Here is a 16706-nt window from a genome sequence, read left to right as displayed (position 1 = left end):
TCTCATTCTGTTGTTTTCCTCTATTTCTTTGCATTGATCACTAAGGAAGGCTTTCTTATCTCTCCTTGCTATTCTTTGGAACTCTGCATTCAAGTGGGAACTCTGCATTCATCTGATGCGAAGAACTGACTCATTGGAAAGGACCCTGATGCTGGGAAAGATTGAAGGTGGGAGGAGAAGGGGACAGCAGAGGATGAGATGGTTGGATGGCTTCACCAAGCCAATGGACATGAGTTTGAGTAAACTCCAGGAGTTGGTGACGGACAGGGAGGCCTGGCGTGCTGCAGTCCATGGCGTCACAAAGAGTTGGACACAACGACTGAACTGAATGGGCATATCTTTCCTTTTCTCCTTTGCCTTTTGCTTCTCTTCCTTTCACAGCTTTCTGTAAGGCCTCCTCAGACAACCATTTTGTCTGTTTTCATTTCTCTTCCTTCAGGATGGTCTTGATCACTGCCTTTTGTACAATATCATGAACCTCCATCCATAGTTCTTCAGGCACTCTCTGTTAGATCTAATCCCTTGAATCTATTTGTCACTTCCACTGTTATAATCGTAAAGGATTTGATTTAGGTTATACCTGAATGGTCTAGTGGTTTCCCCTACTTTGTTCAATTAAAGTCTGAATTCAGCAATAAGGAGTTCATGATTTGAGCCACAGTCAACTCCCAGTCTTCTTTTTGCTGACTGTTTTTGCTTGATGTTACTGCTGTCCTTATATGTATTTTAAAGGATTTATGCTGTTTAAAGGATTTATACTGAGTGAAAACTGGGTTTAGAAAATGGCAGCATAATACTTCTTAAATTAGATTGTCCTAGAAAGCTAAAGACTAATCAAAAAAGGCATAGAACTATTAGAAAACATAGGTCAGTTAGTATATTCTTAGAAAGAAAGTGAAGTCATTCAGTTGTGTCTGACTTTTTGTGACCCCATGGACTTAGCCTGCCAGGCTCCTCCATCCATGGGATTTTCCAGGCAAGAGTACTGGAGTGGGTTGCCATTTCCTTCTCCAGGCTATATTCCTGACCCAGGGATTGAACCCAGGTCTCCTGAATTGCAGGCAGACCTTTTACCTTTTGAGCCACCAGGAAATCCTAGTATCCTCTTATTTTGTGGAAAATAAAGCTGGAACATAACTTTAGTTGAATTGTTAAAAGTAGCTTTGGTGTCTGTTTCTAGGTTTCCTGTTTGGCTTTCTGTGTTTCTTTCAGTCACAAAATTTTATCATTGAGATGGTATAGTATAGAGAAAGGTTTTTGGAATAAGGCATTTGAAGTCTCAATTCCATTGCTTTCTGGGTAACTTTGGGTACTGTGTCAGTTATCTGTTTCTGGGTGACGGCTCCAAAACTTAATTGCTTCAAAAACGATTTATTATTTCTCATGATTCTGTGGATTAACTGTACTCAGTTGAGGGGTTCTTTTGTTTTATGTGGAACATTTTGTTTACCGCATTTTTGATCTTGAAACAGAACAAGGCAGAAATCTATTTTTAGAACATCTTCTTTAAGTGAGATAATGTTTTTAAAAATTATTTAAGTGAGATAATGTTTTTAAAAATTATTTCTGTGATGTTGGTCGCTATTAAAGCTCAGTAAATGGTGTTGACTTTTATTTTATAATCAAAACATTTCAATTGTCCCTAATGTGAAGTGGCTAGCATGTCAGAGTCTCTTGGTTGATACCTCTTTGGCTCATGTATTTAATAAAGATATTTATAACAGAATGCTAACAGCTTCCACTGTTTGATCAATTAATTCATTGAACAAATGGATAAGTGAATACCTGCTATATGCCAGGCAGTATTCTCAGTGCTGGGAATGTAGCATCGAAAGAATTAAGTTGTTTCCCTCATGGTTTTATATTCTAGTAGGGGAGGGGAAGATGTAATAAGGAAGCCTATCAGTTGGTGGCAGGTGCTATAGAGAACAGTAAAGCAAGATAAAGGAGGAGCGGGAAGTATGCGTGCTGGCAGGGGCTTACCCTTCTGTTTAAGGTGGTAAAGGAAAGCCTTCCTATCAGGTCTTTGGACAGAAACACAAAATAAGAATGCAGAGATCGCGTCTTGCGTTCCCCTCTGCCAGGAACCTTCTTCTAGATAAATGTAAAGGTTTGGAGGCAGCAACTATGATTAGAATCAGTAAGGAGGCCTGTACAGGTGGATCAGGGCAAGCAAATGGGATAATGGTAGGAAATGTTAAATAGATTTCCTGAGGGCAGAATCCCGTCTGACCTTGTATAGATCATTGTGAAGAATTTGGCCTTACTGTGAGGCAGGAAGAAGCTGCTAGGAGGTCTGAGGCGAAGCGTGATGTGGCATGACTTGTGTACTAAGTGGATCACTCTGGCTGCTAAGTTGAGAGTAGGTGGTAGAGGACAGGGCAGAAGCAAGAACAGTTAGGAAGCTTGCAGCAAGAGATGCTGGTGGCTTGGATTGTGGTTTTAGCAGTAAAGGTGGGGCAAAATGGTCCAATTCTGAATCTGTTTTGAAGATAAAGTCAGTGGGCTTTGCTGATAGTTGTGAAAAGTGAGAGTCAGATTTGATTCTTACACCAGTTATGTGCCTGAGAAATTAGGATAGAGTTGTCATTTCCTGAGATTGGGAAGGCTGGAGGAAGAATGGGTTGGAGGGAATTGTGCAGATGTTTTGAACATGTTCAGTTTGAGATATCTAATAATTGACAGTAAGAGATATTGAGTAGACAGTTGGATAGGGAAGTCTAAAGTTGAGGGAGAGACGTCTGGTTTGGAGATGCACATTTGGGTTTAAGAATAAAGGTGATATTTAAAACCGTGTGATTGTATGAGGTCACCTAAGGGAAGTGAATGTAGGTAGAGAAGACAGGTGTCTAAAGGCAGCCTTGGGACAGCCCAGAATTTAAAGGCTGTGGAAATGAGATGGAACTGGAAAGGAATCTGAGAAGGGAGTGCTGGTGAGGTAAAGAGAGCAGAGTGGTGTCCTGGCAGTCAACTGCAGACTGTTTAATGCAGGAGAGCACAGTCAACTGTGTCAGATGCTGCAAGCCAAATAAATCAAGGATGTGGCAATGCAGTGGATGATGGTGACTTTGACAAGAGCTATTTTGGTGGAATGATGGGGTAATGAAAGCCTGATTAGAGTTGAGTTCAAGACAGGGGCAGAGTTGGAGGCAGCTTTTCTTAATAATGCTTTTAAGAAGGCCTGGTTTAAGGGGGAACAGAGAAACGGATGATGGCTGAAGGAGGGTATGTAAACAAGAACGTTTTTTCTTTTTTCTCAAAATGGGAGATATGGGAACAGTCATATCTTTATGTTGGGGGTTGGGGAGAGGGAGGGAGGGAAGAAGGGAGGGAGAGATTGGTGATGAGAGAGACTGGGAAATTGGTGGAATGGTGTACTTCAGTGAGTGAGCATGGCTGCCTTAGATAAAAGTGCTGACAGATGCAAGTGGGCTAGTAGATGTGGTGGTGAGAATGTAGAAGTTTCTTTCAGATACCCCCCCACCCCCGCCAAATAAAGTTGGATGCAAGGACAACAGTCAGGAATGGGGATAGGGAGGAGGTGATGGTTTGAGAAGAGAGGAGGTGTGAATTAGGACAGTGGGAGTATGAATAAATTTGTAAATGTATATGCTGTTTTACATTTTACACAGATTCTTTTACCTAGTCCTTTAGATAATTTTCAGAGTATGCTGCATCAGTAAAACCCATTTCAAAAATGAAAATACTAAGGCTTGGGTAAATGGTGGGATTGCTAGGTGTCTAAAGTGTTTAAAATCTAGCTCTCTCTGGATGATTTTCATTGTTTGAAGTTATGCATCCTTACCAGACTCAAAGACTTGTCTTCCCAGAACTTTCTGCATAGTAGCACTAGAGCAAAACAGTCTTATGAAATTTACCCTTAAATTTACCCATGACCCCATGCTCTTTTTGTATTGGGTTCCCAGCAGATGGTCAAGAAGTTGTTACTGTTATTATTTTTCAGTGCCCTAGAGGTTTGAAAAAGAGGTGTAGCACAAGATTAGCTCAGTTGTAAAGCCTGCTGCACTGAAAAATCAGCAGTTTCTTTAACACTAGCCCCCTGTTTCCCCTTTTGGATATATATTTCATCAAAGGCATTTTCTTCCTGTACCATTCAGTTCTCTGAGAAAGTGATTGTTTTCGGTGTATAGCTTTTCTGCTCTGACCTTCTTCAGCCCTGGAGTACATTCTTGCTCAATATCCTGGTGAGGTGGCATGGCTTTTCCTGGTTAACTTTTCATTTTTCATATAGCTGGAAACTGGAAACAACCCAAGTATCCATGAATGGATAAGTAAGTTTGGTATACCCATACAATGGAACATCATTCTGCAATAAAAAAGGAGTGCTGGTACATGAGCAACATGGTTGAACCCTGAATGAAAGAAGCTCGCCATAAGAGATCACAGGTTGTACCATTCCATTTGTGTGATATGTCCAGAAAGGCAGATCTAAAGAGACAAAGGAGATTTGTGGTGGTCAGTGGCACCCCACTCCAGTACTCTTGCCTGGAAAATCCCATGGGCAGAGGAGCCTGGTGGGCTGCGGTCCATGGGGTCGCTAAGGGTCGGACACGACTGAATGACTTCACTTTCACTTTTCACTTTCATGCACTGGAGAAGGAAATGGCAGCCCACTCCGGTGTTCTTGCCTGGAGAATCCCAGGGACGGGGGAGCTTGGTGGGCTGCCATCTATGGGGTCGCACAAAGTCGGACACGACTGAAGTGACTTAGCAGCAGCAGGGATGGAGAAGTTTGGAAGAAATGGGGAGTGACTGGTAATGGATAAAGGACTTCTTTTGATGGTGATGAAAATGTTCTAAAATTGATTGGGGTAATGGTTGTATAATTCTGTGAATATACTAAAAGCCATTGAATTGTACCATTTGAACAGATAAATGGTATGGTATGTGAATTATGTCTTAATAAAACTTTATTTTTAGAAATAGCTTCTGTATCACCTACCTCAAGGAAGACTGTTTTAATTTTATTATTTTTATCTTTATTGAGTTTACCATTTATTTACCTTTTCCAAGTTTGTGTTGCTTTTCTTTGGTGTCTTCTTATTGTCAAAAGTAGAGCGAAGCATGTAGTTGTATATTTGTATATAAAGGAAATGGCAGTCCAATCCAGTATTCTTGCCTGGAAAATCCCATGGACAGAGGAGCCTGGCAGGCTACAGTCCATGGGGTCTTAAGAGTCGGACACGACTTAGTGACTAAACCACCACCACCAGAGGAGTATCATCGAAAGAAGCCAGGATAACTGTAGCTCTCATTTTTACTGAGTGATATCCCTGACAGCATCATTAGAGTCTGGCCCTTAGTTTTGTCATTTCAGAAATTACTTGATCAGTGTTCTAGACTTAACTAGACCTGGGTTGTTCCTGTCACTAAACTCTCAAGAAACTGAAATATATCAGCATTATACTAGTTTTAGTGAGAAACATTAGGCAGGCTAAATAATCAAGTTGGCCTAACTATTGTATTTTCTGTATTTGAAAAAATAGGTTAGGAGCCATATCATGGTCACCACTTTCTTGACGGCCTTGAAATCATCACATGATCATAGCCTAATGGCATTTGCCAGGATAACCCAGGGCATCTTTCTCTTACAAGAATATATAACTGTTCCTCAAACTTGACATATTGAGTTCCTGAACTGAGACATCCTTTTTCCCAACAGGGCTAGGTTTCTCTGCCAGTAATTGAATTTTCAACTTAAATAAAAATGAAATAAAGTAAAGTGTTCAATTAATAGTCATCTTTTCTGAGTGACAGTATTTCACCATGTTCTTATTTGAACTATCTACTGCTAACATTCTTTCTGAGTTCTCTAGCAAAAGACCCATAGATCATTCAGAGTTTAGTTTACCCACTTAAAAAAAAATTTTTTTTAGCTTACCCACTTTACCTAGATTTCATATCAGTATTTCAGGGCTTTAGAAAAGTAAAAAGGACTTGGTTTTAATGAATATTGATAAGTTTTATTAGTCACATAGCAAAAAAGGAAACATGGCATTTTATGCATAGCCTTTCTTACCGTATAACCTAAATGTTTGAGTTTGTGGATTTGACACTCGCCTTCTAATTGTGTTACTATTTATAGAGTGGTGAAGTGGTTTAGTTGTGTTCTCCATCCAGTGGACGTGTTTAGTGTGCGCCTGGCCTGTCTACAGAAGTACACATGTGTCTGTTCCCTGCTGTACCCTTGGCACACCACTCACATTACAGGTGCTCAGAAGGGAGTTAAGGTGGATAAGAAAAGAAGTGGAAGAATTTCCTTTAGGTGTAGAACACAAGGTTTATTTTGAAAGTCGTCCATAAATCAGACTTTCTGCTATGGTCATTTATATTTAAAAGTATATTTAGCCCAGAGAAATAATTTGAGAGCCAGTTAAGATATATTCAGAAAACTAAGCTTTATTCATTAAGTTACAGATGGGTATATTATTGTTTTGTGCATAATTTGATTTTTAAAGTTTATTGTATTGTAAGACTGGCTGGCTGAGCTCTGATATCTCTGGCAGTTTCATCTAGATTGTAAATGCTTGAAGGTGTTGCTTCCTCACTTTTTCACATGTGATGATGCATACAGAAAATATAACATTCTGTGGTATGCTGTGGTAAACTGGAGAGAATTTGTACGTTTGACTCAGACTTGGTGAAGAAATATATTGCATTTTCTTTATGGTATTTATGTTTTACAAAATAAAATACAAAAGCTTTGGGGAAGATGGCTGTGGCAGTGTTCAGATCCACTTCAAGAGAACCTGCTGTGAAGAGCAGTTAGCTGCCAGCCTCCACCTGTTGTGCCTGTTAGATAACGCAGCAGTGCTGGGCAGAGGCCCATTCCTCTGGGCTGCTCCCAGCCAGTGACCAAACACTGGGGGCCTTAGAGCTACGCTGTTCTAGTTTGATGGGGACCTACTCCAGCAGATAATTTTTGCCTCAAGACTCCCCATTGACCCTGCCAAGACTCTTCTCTTAACAGCACTGCAGTCGGATAGAAGTTCTAATTCTTCCTTTGCCCCTCTTTCACAGCTGTCAGAACTGCTCGAGGTCTGAGGCTCTCTTCACCTACTCCTGCTTCATCTCCCTCTGTATCCTTCAAAGACATTTTCTCCCCAAGAAATTTTTTTTTTGCACATCTCATCTGCTTCTCAGGATTTTAAACTGATGCAATAATACATAATGAATTTGTATAAAATTTGCAATTAAAATTCTTTTTAAAAAATGAGATATTTGAGTTTGCTTCCCTAAATATAACTTTTGAATCTTAGATTTTGTGTTTGAAATGGTTTTATACAATTTGTAATCAAGATTTTTAAAAAGATAAGTCTGTATTCTTATCACGGTCAAAGTGGCTCACTCTCTGTTGCTGCTGCTGCTGCTAAGTCGCTTCAGTCGTGTCCAACTCTGTGCGACCCCAGAGACGGCAGCCCACCAGGCTCCCCCATCCCTGGGATTCTCCAGGCAAGAATACTGGAGTGGGTTGCCATTTCCTTCTCCAGTGCATGAAGGTGAAAAGTGAAAGTGAAGTCGCTCAGTCGTGTCTGACTCTTAGCAACCCCATGGACTGCAACCAGGCTCCTCTGTCCATGGGATTTTCCAGGCAAGAGTACTGGAGTGGGGTGCCATTGCCTTCTCCAGCTCACTCACTAAATGGTAGCAAATGGCAGAAAGAATTCATCACTCTTCGTCCACAAGACAGAACTCTAATTGTTGACCAGATTTCAAGCAGTTTTTGTCTCTTTAAGTTGTATGTCCTAAATAGTATCATTTTGTTAGTTTTCTTGCATTACCAAATACAATGTTGAAATTTTCTATAGTAGTCCATTTCAAGTCTTGTGAATTTTTGTATTAATTATTTCAAAATAACTATGAAGCCCTTACACACAGCTATAGCTCTATTAGTCTTACTGGCAAGTCTTTAGGATTCAAATTAATACATGATTAACTATTACTAGTTGATCTCATTTACTCCATACTTTTTGAAACTAGCTGCCTTCTGCTTTGAACCTTTTGAAGTATAGATTAGTATATACTTTATAAACTCTTGTGTTCATTTCTCTCTCTTTCTGCCTAGACCTTTATTCTTCCGATGCCTAGTTCAGACCCACATTTCACACTGATGCTTTCTTTCCTTTGTGTGAATCAACCTGTGTTGGCATGACTTACTTAAGAAATGTTTATTGAGTGCATATTTTCTGCTATGTTCTGTGTATAAACTAGTGAACAAAAAAAGGATAAAATCTTGTGAATATGATAATAAATATAATTTAGGGTAAGCCTTTCTTTCTGTAGTAGTTTAGCATTTGATTATATCTGAATATAATTTACATGTATATATCTACACAGTTACAGAGTTAAGTAGTCAGAAGAGTGCAGGCTTTTTATAACTATGTTTTAAGGTTCTTTTTGGAGAAGGCAATGGCACCCCACTCCAGTACTCTTGCCTGGAAAATCCCATGGACAGGGGAGCCTGGAAGGCTGCAGTCCATGGGGTCGCTAAGAGTCAGACACAACTGAGCGACTTCACTTTCACTTTTCACTTTCATGCATTGGAGAAGGAAATGGCAACCCACTCCAGTGTTCTTGCCTGGAGAGTCCCAGGGACGGGGGAGCCTGGTCAGCTGCCGCCTCTGGGGTCACACAGAGTCAGACACAACTGAAGCGACTTAGCAGCAGCAGCAGCAGCAAGGTTCTTTTATTCCTCTTAGCATCTCCCCATGACACTTACTTGTTTTTAACAAGTACTGTGGATTAAGAATCTGTTGAATCTTAAATATTAATTACAGCAGAGATATTCAGGAGTAGAGTCAATAGATTCTAAATCTATGGTAGCAAACAATTTATCTTTTGAACTTATTTCGAACAGAAGAACTGTAGGGAGGAGATGGAATCGTCTTTCCATTGGGTTTAACTATCGAGTCTTAGGGCTTTGGTTCTTGACTTGTGTCATGTATTGGAATCAGCTGGAGAGGTTTAAAAACCACTGATGCCTTTGTCCCATCCTCAGAGTTTCTGATTTAATTGGTATGGGTGTGGCCAGCACAAAAATTGTAATGTGCAGCCAAGATCTAGAACCACTGCATTAGGAGATATAACAATCAGTACTCTTAAGTTTAAAAAAAAAAACTGGCAGAAGGAATTTTTTAAACTGTATTAAATAAGTATACTGAGAGATCCTGGGAACAGTGCCACCACATTAGTAATGAGGACCTGTGTTGTTCATTGAAGGAGTTCCGACTGGTCAAGTCTGGGAAACTTAGAGCATCAGAATAAGTAATAATAGTAATGAATTATAACCCACTGAATAAAATAGGAATCCATTATACTTACATAGGTAAATACATGGATAAATTGAAATTGGATTCCAGCCTCAAAGTGAAGCCCCACAAAAAACTTGATTACAAAGGGGAAAGAAGAAACTTGATAGTGAAGAAATCTATCAGATACCGTGTTATCAAGTAATCAAAGTGAACATTATGAATAGTGCTGCAAAGTTTTGTACCACCTGATAGCATATAATGAGGAAAACTGTCACTTTGCAAACATTTCTCCCAAAGATTTATAACCTGGATCTAATGATGAGAAGATGTCAGACAGACCCATACTAAGGGATATTCTACAAATAACTGGCCTGTAATATCTTATGCCAGGGTCATAGAATCAAGGAAAGACTTGAGGGACTCTTCCATGTTGGAAAAGCCTTAAAGAGATATGACAGCTAAATGCAGTACATGATTCAGAATTGGGTTCTTTTGCCATGAAGGACATTATCTGTGCAGTTGGCCCAACTTGCAGTCTAAGGCTTAGCTGGTGAAAATGTATCAGTATTTATTTCCTGACTTTGATGATTATATTGTGATTATTAGGAGAGTAATCTTGTATGTACGAAATACAAAACATGCCATTATTTGGCAAATTACTCTCAAGTGGACTAGGAAAAAGTATTGTACTGTTTTTATAACTTCTCTGTACCATTGAAATTGTTCAGGATAACCATGATTGTATGACTTTGGAATTAGAGAACTGTATGTGAAACTTCTCTTAGAATGTTAATTTTCTTATGGGAAAGTCATGGAAGTAGCAACATAAATACATTTTCCAGTTAATCAAAGCTCTTTTAAGTGCCAAAATGCTTTTTAACTGTTTTGACGTACTCTGTATTTTTCTGCCCTTTAAGGCAGAATATAGTGAACTTGGTCTTGTCTGTTTTGGAGAACAAATAACCCAGTTTTATTATTATCTTCTGAAGTAATACCTCGGTCTAGATCCCTGGTTAGTCTTTGGGGTTTGGTCTGGTTTGGTTTGAGTCTTATCTTCAGTGTCTGGTTTTCAGTTCTGATGTCATGGTGTGTGCGTTTAATCATCTGTCAGTTCTCTTTCTAGTGTGGTACTTCTGCTGTCATCTCAAAAAACAAGACCTATGCTTTTCCTTTTTTTCTTTTCTTTTACTGTCATGTTAATAAAACTTAGATATTTCATCATAGCAGTGTTGTTCTCATGTTGTTGTTGATTCGTTGCTAAGTTGTGTCCAACTCTTTGTGACCCCATGGACTGTAGCCCGCCAGGCTCCTCTGTCTGTGGGATTTTCTAGGCAAGAATACTGGAGTGGGTTGCCATTTCCTTTTCCAGGGGATCTTCCCAACTCAGGGATCAAACCTGGATCTCCTGTGGGTGAATTCTTTACTGCTGAGCCACCAAGGAAGCTCCCCATTGTACTCATAGCATCCCTTTAAGTTTAATTCAGGATTATGGTTAGGTTTGAAAGAGTTATGAAAAATGATGAATTACTGTGAATAGATGATTTCTCTCTGATTTTATGAGCTTTTCTTTGAATACCAGATGAATTGGATAATTTTACAATCATTTTTTAAATTTTTGAATTTCAGAGCTCCGGAGATTATATTGGGGTTGCCATTTTGTGAAGCCATAGACATGTGGTCACTGGGATGTGTGATTGCAGAATTATTCCTTGGATGGCCTCTCTACCCAGGAGCCTTGGAGTACGACCAGGTAACAGAACTGTCATCATAATCCAGTGGAGTTGGTAGAATGTAAAGGAAAACAATAGACTTATAGGAATGCATTTCCCCAGGCATACAGCACATGTGAAGCTCTTGTTGGAATAAAATGGCAAAACCAGGGATCTTATGGAATTGAAATTTAAGATCTCAAAACAGAATTTGATTTTTAAAGTGTTTTCATAAACAAAGTTGTAATTTCATAAAGTTGTAATCCACATGCCTGAAAACCAGTTTTGTAAACCTCTTGGGAGAATTTTTTTAGTCCCAATTTTTATATTGTAGGTATATATACACAAGGCTGGACTATGTCCATTTAAATAATAATGCTTTGCCTGGGGGACAGATTTTGGTGATGGATGAAATGTCAGCCTGTCCCAAGAAATAAAAGGTGTCGTAACTACTGGTCTTAAGCCAGCACCTTTTGTTGGTCTTAAATAACTCAGTCACCTGACCCTCTTTAGTATTTTTCACTGTTTTTGATGGTGCTGAAAGTCTCGCTTAAGATTATTTGAAATGATTCTCCATAGAATCCATCGAGGCGCCTCATTACACACTTTTCATGGTGGTTTTCAGGTATGTTCATTAGTCTTTTTAAGCTAATAGACAATATTGGTTGCTATTCTCTTGGTTTTTATTACCAAGATTGTCGTTTGAAGTACTTTTCTTCACTTTTTGAAAGGGTTTTATAGCATGCCTCCCTTATTAGAAAGAGATACATACTCAACTCCTATTTTAGTGAAAAATGTTAGTCAGAATTAACAAGGGTTACATAAATTTTGTTTGGCTTATATTTTTATTTAAATGATATACTAGTTAACTTTTAGATATGAAAAAATAGGAAGTAGAACATTTTAAAAGCACACCTGACGTAACCAGCAAGATAGCTGATTTCTAGGGTTTAGCTTTCTACATAAAAGGGGATATGAGAGGTAGTTAATTTAGTGACTTAAATGTTGCTGAGACTCTAAAAATCATTTAATATTAATTATTAGATGTTATTGTTAACTTTAATCTCATCCTCTTCCAAAGACTTTCTACCCATGAAACTTCTTTTAGGCCAGGTTTTTTTTTTTTGTTTTTGTTTTTAATACTCTAACTTTCCCTCTCCCTGTTCAACATACCTCTTAAAAGACCATTTCTGTAAAAATTTCCATAGATTTTTACCTTCTTTCATCTTTTAACCCAGTCATTAACTTTGATTCAGATGCCAAGCTAACTAGTTTTGAAAGAATTAATGATCTGATTGAGAAGTCCCGAAACGCCTTAGCTGCTGACGTACTGAAGAACCTGTCAGATGCTGGAAATACACCTTTGACTTTGTGGACCACAATTTATGGCATGCATAGTACTCTGAAACAGTACACAGCTAGTGGAAGTAAAAAGATGGATTTGCTATTTTACTCTGAATTTGGACCTTATAGTTAGTTGTCTTGGACAACTCATGTTGATACTGAAAAGGACCCTATAAATTCAGTTTTTCTAAAATCAATAATAAACTTAAAAAAGCCAAAAGTGAGAAAAAAAATTGTTATCTGATCCAGATTAACAATATTTTCAGAATGTGTATTATTTTAATTCCAAAAGGTCATAATAATTGAAAAAAGTTACTAGCATGCAGCATCAATAGTTACACAGTTATCAACCTAGTATTTTAAAAGTTATTTTCCAAAATAAATGTATGCAAACCAATAAGAATGATGGTTTTGTTGTTGTTGTTCCAGTCTTAGACTTCATACTCATTTTCAAATATGATGCTTGCTTGGTTTTGATAAATGCCTGTTTTCAGGGCTATCCCTTGTCTTCCTGATTTGAAGTTTTATTTTTTATTTTTTATCCTAAATTGGTTTTGGACTCTGAAATGCATTTTTGCATTAAAATGTTCACGTGAGTGGCATTTTTGTTGTTGTTTTGGTTGTTTTTTTTACTTTATTTATGTGGTTGAATTTCATAAAATTTCCTCAACTCCCTGGATTATGGTCATCTAATCAGGATGTGGGAGAAGGCAATGGCAACCAACTCCATCCATGCAGTCCATGGGGTTGCTAAGAGTCGGACACTTTTCACTTTCATGCATTGGAGAAGGAAATGGCACCCCACTCCAGTGTTCTTGCCTGGAGAATCCCAGGGACAGAGGAGCCTGGTGGGCTGCCGTCTATGGGGTTGCACAGAGTCGGACACGACTGAAGCGACTTAGCAGCAGCAGCAATCAGGATGTGAAAGGGCATGCTTCTCTCTGTTACCTGTTTCCTGTTCTAGGCATCAGCTACTGTGATATACTTGGATACCCAATTGAGGCACTGTTGCTATTTTTTTTTTTTACTTATTTTTTGCCTTTCAGTGGCAGTGCAGTGGGCAGTAGTAGTAACATTACTAACTAATACTTATTGAATTCTTTTATGTGCCAGAAACTGTCAACACTTTAACTCATTTAATATTTACAACAACCCTATGAAGTTTTATAGATGAGGAAGCCAAGGTGTGGGGAAGTTTAATAACTTGCAGGTTTAATAACAGGTAGTCTGAATCCAGAAGCTATGCTGTTAGCAGTCGACTGCCTCTACACTACTTCATGGATAATGATACTTTCAGGGCAGTAAGAGTCCAGCTGAACCCTGCTCCAGTCTGCCCTGACTCCCTGGCACTAGCTCTCTTCCGGACTCCACCTCCACCCTGCCACTGCCAATCTGTTCTCGCTCAAAGAGGGTTTTCACTGTCTTTATATTAGTTTCTCAAATTCATCAACCTCCACTGGTATTCTGTCTCCAGGTTTGAGTTCTAGGGAAGGAGCCAGCAGCCTCTGCTAGTTTATGATTTTTCCCTGTGATAACATTTTGTACAAATATTTCTCTCTCAAATTGTATGTTGTACTAGATATTCTTCTTCTGTTTTGCTTTTAATCATAACATTGCTTTTAACAGCAGGAGTGTTCTTATATTACAGATATTATCAGTATTGATTATAAAGAGCAGAAGCCCAGCCAATTAATTTGGAAATTCAATTCATCACAAACACAGAAATTCTATATTTTATATCCCTTGCAACAGCTTCAAAATATTATAAGTCAAAGTTGATAGAACCAAAAAAATAGAGACAAACCCATAATCATAAGTAGAGATTTACAGTGCATTTCTTTCTGTAATTGATAGAGAACATAGATAGAAAAAATCGGTGAGAATATGAATGATTTGAACACATGATTAACCAAGCTGACCTGCTAATACAGGCATAGAGCACTATGCCCAATACAGCATGCAAAAGTGTAGGTTACATGTATTTTAAGTGCATGTGAAACATTTACAAAAATAAAGACTTCTATGAAATGTGTTGTAATATCTTTCTTAACCCTTGTTGATGTGTCTTTTGTGTAATCTTTATTTAACATTCTAACCCAAAGTTTTTTTCCAGAGGTGAAAGAGAGTTAACACTTTACCTATAGTTATATACTTCAAGGCCAAATTTGAGTCACTAGGAAAAACTATTCAGATTATTTTAATTCTTTATTATGAGCTTTCTGTTCTGTTCCTTTGATCATCTGTGTCATATCTTGAAGTCTTCCAAAGGCAATTACTTCTTTGAATTTTGGATTCTACAGCTTGCCACTGACCATTTTTTACATTATATTTTTCTCATATGCATTTATTTCTGTTCGTACACAATTGTATGTACTGTGTTTATTTAGAGACGGCTGCCTCATGAATTGGTACTGTGCTTTGGATCCCTTCCTGTGTTTATTGTAAGCATACTGTCTCACTCATGCTATATGTACTGAATTTGACTTTTATTTGCTGGGAAAATGTCAATATCGTTCAGGACATTAAATAATATTTTAATGGATGAATGGCAGTATTTACTTGATAAATGTTGATTGGTCTTGCAGAATGTTTGTTAGAGTTTAGATAGAACCATATCCACAATAGCTAAAAGCCTGAATTTATATTCAAATTTTATTACACTTGGTAATATAAAATTATATCTTACGTAAGAAAAATAAAGCTCCCTATTTCAATTCCAGGGTGGGGTGAGAATCTTCAGGGAATTCTATTTCATCACGCTATTCAGATCTCAAAGAGCCTTTCTCGAGTAGCCTCAAATAGAGTGCATTTATTTATGTGTGGTGGTGGTGGTTTAGTCACTAAGTCGTGTCTGACTGTTGTGACCCCATGGACTGTAGCTGCCAGGCTCCTCTGTCCATGGGATTCTCCAGGCAAGAATACTGGATTGGGTTGATATTTCCTTCTCCAGGGGATCTTCTCAACCCAGGGATTGAACCCCAGTCTCCTGCATTGCAGGCAGATTCTTCACCAGCTGAGCTGTGAAGGCAGCCCCATTTATGTGTGGACTGTCACATAAATCCAAGAATGAGCTTTACTGTGACTGGATTTTTTGAAGTCTGGAGTTGAAGGTGGTTTTGGATTCACAGCAACACTTAGAAGAATTAGTAGGCATTGGTAGAATCTCACTTTGGTGCTAGATCATGAGTATAATTTAGCTGCTCTGTAAGTGCTTTTATCTGTTCTGATTCTGACTTGCTGCTCAGATTTTCTGCTTACTCTGGTTACGTTAGCATAGTCATCAAACTCTAGCTCTGCTTTATGCCCTTCAGCTCATCCGCCAACGGTGTCTGGAGTTTCTTAGTTTATGTTTCTGACATTGTAAATCTAATTTGCTTAGCTTAATTCTAGTTGAGTTTACAAGGCAAATTGCTTCTAAGTCTGGTCCCTGCCCTTCATCCACTGGGGATGGGAGGGGCAGATAGGTGGAACAAGTTCTCTCTCTTCAAATGACTGTCAGGCATTAGGACCAAAAATAACTTGCAGGTTTGTTTGCTGTTTTTTCAGTGCTACCTCTACTTCTAAGGTATATTAACTGCTCTATTGGGTTCTTTTAGCACTTTATTTTCTTCTTTATAATGGCACGTCCTAGTTTAATTGCATGTTATGGGCTTAAGTATTTATCTCTTTTACTGAATTAATGCTGTTGAAGAGTGACACCATATTATATTAATCTGCATGTCTTTGTCATAATAAATGCCCTGTGTATGTTTGTTGAAATTGATATGTTGAGCACCTTCCCTACTTTGAGAGACTCTAATGCAGCATCTGGGCACTTCCCATTTTCTCGTTCCCTAAAACAAGGAACTCAGGCACTTGGGATGCCGAGTGAGGGAAAGGCACTGCGCTTTAATGAAAGGAAACTAACTTGTAAGGTGAAGATTTTAATTACCATTTCTTGTGAAATTGGAGATACAAAGATACATGAACATAGACTGTCAGGAGGCACATAGTCTAGCAGGGAAAACTGACGTGTAAAAGTAATTGTTTTGTGTTATGAGTGCATTAAAATTGCTATATTCTAGGTGTGGTGGTAGCACAGAAGACGACGATGGCCTCTGTTTTGGTTAGGGAGAGCTTTACAAAGGAGAGTTTCTTGAATTGAGTCTTGAAGAAGGAACAGTAAAAGATTAGCACGTTGGCTTGGTGAAGTGGCAAGGAGGGAGAGGGACAGGGACGTGATAAGTAGGAGTTAGAGAGCAATCTCGGCAAGACAGACTGGCTCATGCAGGGTTCAGCAGGTGCTGGAGAGGGCAGGAATACGGAATGTGTGAAGAGCTGGGAAGAGAGAAAGTGGGGTGGGGTCAGGGGGACTTGTATGCCACAATTAGAGATTTGGAAT

The 16706-nt window shown here is 38.7% G+C and overlaps 1 protein-coding gene across 5 annotated transcripts in view; it reads left to right on the top strand.

The window, feature by feature from the left end:
* Nucleotides 1–16706, top strand: part of HIPK3 (homeodomain interacting protein kinase 3) — an 83305-nt gene that overhangs the window by 45176 nt on the left and 21423 nt on the right. For all 5 annotated transcript variants that reach the window (XM_027562711.1, XM_027562709.1, XM_027562707.1 and 2 more), the window contains exon 3: nucleotides 10899–11022. In XM_027562711.1, the coding sequence (XP_027418512.1) occupies nucleotides 10899–11022 (124 nt within the window). The remainder of the gene's footprint in view (nucleotides 1–10898; nucleotides 11023–16706) is intronic.

This window comes from Bos indicus x Bos taurus, chromosome 15 (genome assembly GCF_003369695.1).
Source record: "Bos indicus x Bos taurus breed Angus x Brahman F1 hybrid chromosome 15, Bos_hybrid_MaternalHap_v2.0, whole genome shotgun sequence".
Lineage (NCBI taxonomy): Eukaryota > Metazoa > Chordata > Mammalia > Artiodactyla > Bovidae > Bos > Bos indicus x Bos taurus.
This window is presented reverse-complemented; position numbering and strand designations above follow the sequence as displayed.